General features: G+C 38.0%; 1 protein-coding gene and 1 non-coding gene across 2 annotated transcripts; one reads left to right on the top strand and one right to left on the bottom strand.

The window, feature by feature from the left end:
- Positions 1-3,897: 3,897 nt before the first annotated feature.
- Positions 3,898-7,296, bottom strand: LOC122303957 (transcription factor MYB101-like). Its single transcript, XM_043115952.1, has 3 exons — positions 6,457-7,296; positions 4,780-5,707; positions 3,898-4,534 (listed from the first exon to the last, which is right to left on the bottom strand). The coding sequence occupies exons 1-3, from the start codon at positions 6,790-6,792 to the stop codon at positions 4,251-4,253; spliced, it is 1,548 nt and encodes a 515-aa protein (XP_042971886.1). The 5' UTR covers positions 6,793-7,296; the 3' UTR covers positions 3,898-4,250.
- A 1,494-nt stretch (positions 7,297-8,790) lies between these two features.
- LOC122305936 lies at positions 8,791-8,929 on the top strand. Its single transcript, XR_006241367.1, has one exon. It is a non-coding gene; the product is annotated as a small nucleolar RNA Z247 (small nucleolar RNA).
- The last annotated feature ends 803 nt before the right edge of the window (positions 8,930-9,732 follow it).

The raw sequence follows: 9,732 nt of genomic DNA, 5'->3' as shown, positions 1-9,732 counted from the left end.
AATTTTATTGTAGTGAATCTCTAGTTTAGATTGACTATTTTCTTGTAAAGATTTTAATATTGGACTCTTTTTATATTTTTCTTCTAAATAGACCTTTAAGTAGAATGTACCGTGTCTCCTATAATGATATCCATACACTTCACCATAATGGTTATATTTAGGTTGGAGGTTATTGAGGTCACCATGATCTATTTTGGTGAAGTGAGTTCAAACAACTGAAATTGATTTCTTGCTTGGTGGAGGCATGGGGAAGGGGTAGGGGTAGGGGTAGGGGTAGTAGTAGGGTTAAGTTTAGTAGTAGTGGCAGGGGTAGGGGTAGTAGTAGGGTTAAGTTTAGTAGTGGCAGAGGTAGGGGTAGTAGTAAGGTTAAATTTAGTAGTAGTGACAGGGGTAGGGGTAGAAGGGCTAGCACTAAAATCTGACTGACTATCCATTCTTATTCACTTACAAAAATCTGAAATGTTAAAAAAATACAGAACAATTAAAATTATGCAAAAATCACCCCAAAATAGAATGACGTTTCGATATTGAAACCCCATAATAGAATGTGGTTTCGGATTGAAACCTTAAATTAACTTGGGATTTCAATATTGAAACTCCAATCATTTTTTAGGGTTTCAATATAAATTTACATGCACATTACACAATTTTTTCAAACAAAATTCTAAATCAAATTTTCAGTACAACAAACAAACAAATCTCTATAGTATACAACTCACAATCCCATCCTCCAACTCTTTAATTTATTCCCATCCTCTATAACTTAACAAAACTTAAAAAAAAAAAAAAAAGAGCATAGACTCGAGATTGACGAGATACATACTTGACGACAACAAAGCTAGCTTGAGATGGGGACAACAATAGCAACCTCACAACAATGGTGACGGCGTGCGTTGTGAGACAGAGATGAGAGAGAGAGAGAGAGAGAGAGAGAGAGAGGGTTGAGAGTATGGGGTAGTTTTAGGACCATATAAAACAAAACGTTGCCATTTTGCATTCCCCAAAACAACATCGTTTGTTATATATAAATTAAGATATATACATATATAATACGTGCGGGCCAGGGTTAGAATTGGCCGGCCCCCCGCATTTGCAGGAGACCCAGATTCACTTGCATCTGGAGGCCAGGGGAATTTGTCTTGCCCATGTCGGGGCGGGGTAGATTGGGGAGTGGTAGCAGGCTGCAGGGTCTCGTTGTCCACTCCTAATCTTCAGTGCATAGAAGAAAGCACCATATGATATTGCCTATTGCATTCAAATGATTTACTGGTATGGATTAGTTGAACTAGGCTTTGTTCTATCATGTGGAGCACTGGAGCTCAAAAATATTTTTATTTTTTGCCGGCTCTAATAAGGTTTCTAATATGTTTTCTTGGTTATTATAGAGAAATATATATGGTAAAATAATAAATGTAACTAAGTACTGAAATTGAAATTAGCAAAAAGGATAATTAATAAATATTGGAATCAACGATCTCGACAAGGTAAGAACGACCTGGGACGACTAGAAAAGCTGCTTGCATAATCTAAGAGCATCATACACGACAAATGGCAAAAGCTCGGTTATCAATCAAATGTTGGGTGTAAAGAAATCTCGAAAAACTGGTTGAATGGTGACTGAATCGATGGGTTCAATCCAGATCGAATATGATTTTAGGTAAAGCCCATAGAGGAGAATTTGAATATATATATATATATATATGTGTGTGTGTGTGTGTGTTTATGAGACGAGCCTGCATGCGACGTCGTTCGGCAATTTTAATTATTAGTATTTAAAATTTTCTACCCTATGGAATTTGAGAATATGTTTACAAATAACTTGCGTTTGCAGGAACCCTATATATATATATGTTTATTTTGTACATTAATGTTATGGCAGTAATTTTTTTTTCTTTTTTTAAAATCAAACAGACTAATACCATTTCATTAATCAAAAGTGTTACAAGGTTTTTTCATTCAGTACAAGACTATTTAATATTGGTATTGGACAATCTTCCATCGGCCAACACTACTGTTCGATCCCCTTGCAAGTTCAAATTAGCCAGCTTGGCTAGCTAGCTAATCATGCACCACTGAATTTCCTTCTCTGTGCGTAAAACTAGTTTTCCATATAACAATGACTCCCTGGTTGCTTCTTGAATAAAACTACCAGCTTTAATTTGTTAACTAATGTTGGTACGTAGTACGTAAATAAATATATATGCTTGAGGATCGATGCACGGATCCTGGTCGATCTGTGGCATCATGATCTCTCAAAATAATTAAGAAGCTGGTACTGAATCAGATGAATACGCTACGTACCGCACGTTGGAGTCATCGTACTCCTAATTTAAATTCCAACATATATAATAATATTATCTGTTGATTGTTAAGTGCTTTATAAACTGTGTAAGTAATAAGGCCTAGCTTGGTTTTTGTTGGTTTGCTCCCTCCAAGCCTAACATGATTCAATTCAAATCCTTGGATGCAAAGAATAATTTCTAGGTGTCATGGTCCATCGGTAATAAAGAGGAGCTAATGCTTTATCTTAACTATTTGGGTGATTGGGACGAGTACACCACGGATTCGAAGTTTAACTGCATGGGTAAAAATAGCAAGGATTCCTGTTCATCATAAAAAAAAAAAAGAAAGAAAAAAGAATGCTCTATATATACTGTAATTGGAATAATGTCGGGTTTGCAGTTTCATCTAATCTTATTAAATATATATATGCCACTCTTATTCGTAGGAACAAATTAACAATTATACGATTACTCACATTATATTAAACAGCATTGGTTTAAAATGAACCGGCCGTGTCTATACAATGGTGGAAACGTCGAAGTCTTTTTATTTTAATGGGCGCAACGTTAGCCTTAATTGAAGTGAGAAGAACAAGACCAAAAACCCATGATTTGAGAACCATGAGGAGAGATCAGCAGGTACTACGTACACAAGGTTTATGAGGGTGAGAATTCAATGGCTTATAATGAGGTGGTGTGAATAGAACCGTGACTGATATAATCTAACATAGATGGACAAGTATTAATAATTCCCTCTTGGATATATTCACGCAATCTCTATGCTCCCTTGAAAAACCAATGAAGGGATATGAGGGAAAAAAAAAGAAACACACACACACACACACACACACACCTTGGGGCACCAAGCATATTCTTTAAGATTCCATCAAATCTAGCGGCGCATTGTTAAACATCATTTATGGTGTTGGGATCATCATGATTATTGCTTTTTATGGATGCACCTTACTTCTTGGACATATACAAAGATTTAAAATGTGTGAACCTCAAGCGTACTATCGTAATACATGGCTTCTAGTATTTACTTAGGATAATAGTAATGTTCCTTGAAGGAGCTACAAAAAGGGGGAAACGAGTAACTTGGTGAACCGTGATCCAAGCATCTCCTATGTTTCCTCTCATGCACATTTGTGGATATATAAGTCTATATTATTGGAAGCATTTAGAGGAAAGTGGCCGGCGACGATTGGGGAAAAGATGCTATGCGTGAGCCCTTTCTCCCCACTAAATATAGAGACGTTTCATTACCAAAAATTTAAGGCAACCCAAGTTAAAAGAGATGATCCAACAAGGCACCTCTGGATTTAGCAAGTTCGCACTGCTATTCTTAACTCCCGATTCAAGGATGAAAGTACTGATGATTGTGTGGCAAATTGCGTTTATCATGCATGCTCTGTCCCTTAAAATGGAGAATTGTGGAGTACAAATATAGTCATTCTAAATGTTAAAGTGCGCAAACTAGCCTTTACTAAATTTATCTGTGCATCTGAAGACCGAAGCCACACATGACCCATATATCCTACTTTAAGAACTTCCAGATTTTGAAAAGTACCTCGTTTCATAACCAAAGGGTCATACGAGAAAAGAGAAAATTATGTAAATTTAAACTCTGGGGGCTAATGTTACATTGATGATCATATATATATACAATACAACCACAACAAATTTTCTGTTTTTCCCCCCTCTACATGCACAAGCCACTCACGAACAAACAAACAATATTGCACCATGATATAAATAACAATTCATAAGGCCTAAACCAAAGCTAAACTTGCAAGCAACACAACTAATTAATAGGCTAAGTTTTTTTACCACCTTGAGACTAATCTCTAATATCTTAACCCTTATGAAGCCCTATTATCTACTCTTTAAACCATATGGACACTAGTGCACTAACCCTATCTAGACTAAAGAAATGGAAACACAAGACATCTGTAGGAAGCTCCATCTCTAGCATATGCTAGGCATGTTATTCCATTGATAAGGGCTGATTCCCCATTCATGCTCTGGTGTGGTAGTAGCCGTCGTAACCGGCGCTGGTGAAGCATTTTGCTGAGTATCAAGTCTCGTATTGTCGCTTTCCACACCCGATGATTTCCCATTGGATATGTCCAGACCTCCACGGTACCACTCGGGTGCAGGCATTGCTGATGGGAAGTTGTCCAGTAGGCTCAACAAATCATCATCCATGGAGTTCATCTCCACTAGTTGATCCTGATCAGTTGGTTTCATCCCTGTTTGAACCAAAAGGTACAAAATATGAACATAATGGCACTACAGAATATGACTTACCAGCAAAAGTTGAAAGGCATATATATTTTTTTGCAAACATTTTAAATAAAAAATAATGATCGGTGAGAGTAGAGAGGAATGCATACCATAAAACCGGTCATTACCATTACGAGCTAACGAAATTGCATCATGAAAACCAATCTTAAATTTATCAGGCAAAAGATCGAAACAAAAAGGACTAACTCACCAAGTGATGATTGAGAAGAGCTCAAATCATCCCACTGGTTCTCAGCGCTCGTCTCACCACTAATCTTCATAGTCGATTCCATGTGCATTGTGTCTTCCTGCTTACTGAGTGCATCCACCACCACGCTTTTCCCTTTATCGGAAGAGGCTGCCGATAATGCTTTTCCCTTGGGCTTCTCAGAAAGAGTTTGAGATCCCACTAACAGAGCATTCAATAATCCACTATCATCTTGCGACAATGGCGTCTCCAGTTCACAGTCATTAGCATTGCTTGGAGCTGTCATAAAGTTCTCATCGCCACTGGCTGTGGATGAAGCATGAGTTGTTGACTGCGGTGGTGTTTGGTTTGAAGGGGGCTCTGTTTCTAGTTCCTGAGATACACCGAATGGCTCATATGGAGCTCTTGCAGCCATGCCCCCGACATTGTAATTCCTACTAAGACTCTCTGAACTGAATTCAATTAATGGAGATGAAATGGGTTTGGATGCAATATTCTGGTTAAACACGGTGGACGGTGATGATTCAAAAGGAGAAATGGGGGATAGTGGCAAAGTATAGCCTGAAATATTATTGTTTTCACTGAAAAACCTGAATTGGTTGCTAGGTTTGGAGTAGGAGTCATAAGATGCCTGGTTAGGAAGATGGTTTGCAGCCGAAGAGAAATTCATCCCCTCAAAGAGGGAAAGAGAGGGATTGTAGTTGAGCTCAAGAGGTTGAGAAGAGGAGAGTAGCGCTGAGAATGAACCAGAAGAAGAATGATCTTGGTGCTTTTGGTGGAGGTGCTGTTGCTGCTGCTGCTGTTTCAATAGGTGAAACGCTGCAGCTTCTTGCTGAACTTCTTGTGGGTAAATAGGCAACCCGGATCTCAGGCGTCTCTTCATTCTTGTATTCCAGTAGTTTTTTATTTCGTTGTCAGTTCGACCAGGTAACTGAAGGTAGAAAGCGGAGAAATTAGAGTTAGAACAAAGGCTTAGAAGGACCCAAAAAAAAAAAAAAAAAAAAGAACTACGTAATGGTGGCCAATTTCACAGAAAAATATAAAGCGGTGGGTCCAAACAAAAAATGAAAGAGAGAGAGAGAAACCAGAGACAAAAGTACTTTGCGGTCAGCGTCAAAGACGCGAATGTATTTGTTTATTAAGAAACAAATTGATCATAAAGAAGAAAAGGAAACAAAGTAGAATCGGAATTATTAAGTTCATATGGAATCCAAAAACAAGGAAGGGAGAAATTTTTGTTAATTCCTAAATCAGGAGCTTCATTTATATTCATGATAAACAAGAAGAAAAATGATGCATGCAAGCCATCGCACTCATCTAAACACCGGGCCGGGGGGGGGGCGGCGCTTGGTCACAATCAAGGTCGAAGGAAGATCAGATTAGAAAAACGAGATAGTCATAAACTTTTTTCTAGAAGAAAATGATTCAACCTCAGAACATAAAAAAGAATAAGATCAAGAAGAAAGCAATCTGAAAGAAGAAAGCAATCTGAATATAGAATAAAGACCAAAGGGACGCGATCAAAATCAAGAAAATGCGCAAGAAAAAAGTATAATATTAAATCCATGCCAATATCATAAAAATACATAATCACCCTAGAGAAAAGAAGAATATGCATGAAAATGAGAATGCATGTCGTGTATGATTGATATTCAACAAATTGAATAAGAGAATACGTACCTGAGAAGCCATACGAGCCCATTTGTTGCCGAGTCTAGCGTGAAGTTCTATGATGATCCTCTCTTCTTCAGGTGAAAATGATCCCTTCTTGAGATTTGGCCTCAAATGGTTAGCCCATCTCAATCTACAACTTTTGCCACACCGCATCAACCCGCAATTCTTCTGCACGGCATTCCAGTTCCCTTCACCATACTTCTTCACATACTCTACCAAGATTGCATCCTCCACAGCTGTCCATGGCCCCTTCTTCAACCCCGCTCGGCTGGACTCAGAACTGCCTTTAGCAGGCCCAGTAGCGGCCTCGCTCTGAGCCCCTTCCTGGCTTTTCGCGATCATCCTTGGCCTGTCTATCGAGCCTAACACCTTAACCTAGAACCCTTCTTCGTTCTCTTATTCTTTCCTATCTTATGAGTTTCATTAGCTTTGAGAAAGCCGAAGTGGTTCAGTGCTTAAATATTGCCAGGTAGTTGTGGTGATATTCTGATGATGGGGGATCTTGTATGCACTATAGGAAGGACATGAGGTTGTAGGTTTGGAAGAGTTCTCTCCTCTTCCAAGGTAAGGGAGTTTAAGATAGAGAGGAGAGATAGGTCAGAGAGAGAGAGAGAGAGATAGAAAGAAAGAGAGAGAAATCAGTGATCTCTCGTCTTCCTTGGAAGGCTTGTCTTTTGTTTGGATTTAGGCAAAGACGGTGGTATTCAGAAAGAGGAGACGAGGGAGAGAAGACAGAAGAGAGAAAGAGAGAGATGTGGGACCAAGCTTTGGGGTTTGCAATTGTGGGGTGAAGGGAGCGACCCCACAGAGAGGGTGCCTAAGAGGCATTTATTGAGAGGTGCGAGCTTCAATTTCGGTCCGGGCTGCATGCTAAAGCATCAGCGCTGTCCTCTCTAAAATTTATGCTAGGTTTTAGCTAAAAAGGGCTTATTATCTATTTTAGCTATCTACTTTTTAAAACACATCCATTCTATTCTTTCAACTACTTTATTTAAATAATCTTTTTTTTAGTTCTTACTTTTCAACACTCATATTTTTTTATACTATTTTTCCTCTAACCATCATGTTTTTTTAATATTTATCTTTTTTCAGTAGTCTTTTTTAATTTATTCATCTCTTCCTAATGATTATATTTTGAATTTTTTTTTCTAATGGTAACATATTTAAAAAGCAGAGTTTTGAAAATTTGAAATTAAAAAATAAATGAAAGCCTTAACCATTTGAGAATCTAAACTCAAATTTCTCTAGAGGAAAGATAAATAGTGATAAAATCCATTTACAAATGAGGAATAAATGTGACAATAATGAAAAATAATGAATAACATGGAAAGCCACGTTGGGAAAAAAAAATCGTAATATCAATGTTTATTGGATACAAAAAGATGTTTAAAATGATAAAAACATAAAAGAGAAATGTTACTTATAAGCATAAATTTTATACTCAAGAAGCTTATAAGCTGAACTGGCTTAATGTAATACGTAATATCTATTTATTGCAACACATCATCAAGAAGAAACCAACTCAAAGTCAGCCACACAATCAAATAAATATAAATTTTAACAACCATGTGAAGATTATGCTTAGCAATAATAAGATGAAGATAAAGCAAATCACAGCAGCAAATGATAACATCTTATCTCGTTTGAATATTTGAAAAACTAGTGTGTATATCTTATCCTGTAAATAACAAATTATATACAAGTTTACTCTATAAATAAAAGTTCAACATCCACCAAATTGTGTGAGACAATTACACTAAAACCAGCAAATATTTTATTATATGGTATCAAAGCTACTCGACATCTATCAACCGATCCTCATAGGATGACCTCTCATTCCTCAACCACATCCTCTTCCTCTCCCACCACTCAACATGCTTCCCTTACCAATCTTCAACATCTTCTCACACTCAAACTCACATGACATGTGAGAACTATCTCTTATATATGGATGGCTCAAGTTGTCCCCTATCTCAAAAGGGTGACAACTCTTTGGTTTATCTTGATGGGAGTATTTTTTGTCCACCACCTCTTACCACCATTGTTTCTCCAACTAGTCAAACCGATGTTATACCCAGTCTTGCCTATAGTCATTGGTGCCAACAAGACCAAATAATCCTATCTGCTTATTTCTTCCCTTTTCAAAATTGTTCTCGCCCAAGTAATTGGCAAAGAAACCTCCCGTGATTTCTGGCTCCAACTTGAAACACTATACTCTGTCATCTCGTGTGCTCATATCACTCATGTCCGCATCCAACTTGTTTAAAGGCAAATCTTTCCATTGGGGGCTACTTTAAACAAATACAAAATTTTGCTGATATTTTTGTTGCCTATGTTGAACCACTAAGTGATGATCATATCACCTCCTATGTTCTTGCTGGGCTTGACCCTGAATGTGATTCCATCGTTACCTCCATCTCAACCCGAGTGGAACCTATGTCCCTTGATATTGTCTATGGTCATCTCCTCACACATGAACTCTGACTTTCCTACCAACAAAGTTCTTTAGACCTCAGCAATGCAACTGTCAATACTGCCAGTAAAAATGGAGCAGCCTCTTTCACGTCCTCTCCTAGCTCCAACAATAGCTATAGATCGTATCATCATTCCAATAGAGGTCGTGGATGTGATCGTGGGTGCCACAAAAACTCCACCAATGGAGTGCCTTGTTCCATCTGTCAAGTAATCGGAAAAGTGGGCCATACTGCTGCCAAATGCTACAATTGGTATGATCCCTCATAACAAGGATCCTCCACTTTAGGTATTCCTTTTGAAGCCTACACTGCCTCGCATTCAAAAAATTCTAATCCCACTTGGTATCCAAACACAAGGGTAACCAACCACTTCACTCTAGAGTTGAATAATCTCTCATTCCAGTAAAAGGAGTACCATGGCACAGATTAGATTCAAGTCAGCAATGGTCAAGGTTTGGAAATTACTCATATTGGCTCAACTTCTCTTGGAGTTCCTGAAAGCAATCAACTGTATCACGCTTGAGTAGAAAATGCTGAGTACAGAGTGGCTGCTAATGCAACAGTTTAGCTAACATGGCTACAAAATCTACTTAACAAGTTTGGCATAACCTCTAGCTTTGCCTCCATCTTACACTATGACAACATTGGCGTAACCTACCTCACTACAAATCTAGCCTTCCATTCTAGAAAAAAGCACATCGACCTTGATTACCACTTTATCCGAGAAAAGGTTGCCACTCAACAATTCAAAGTTCAATTTTTATCCAGTCGTGACCAACTAGCTGATGTACTTACCAAGCTGCTGCCA

Source organism: Carya illinoinensis, chromosome 3, assembly GCF_018687715.1.
Source record: "Carya illinoinensis cultivar Pawnee chromosome 3, C.illinoinensisPawnee_v1, whole genome shotgun sequence".
Taxonomy (NCBI): Eukaryota; Viridiplantae; Streptophyta; class Magnoliopsida; order Fagales; family Juglandaceae; genus Carya; species Carya illinoinensis.
This window is presented reverse-complemented; position numbering and strand designations above follow the sequence as displayed.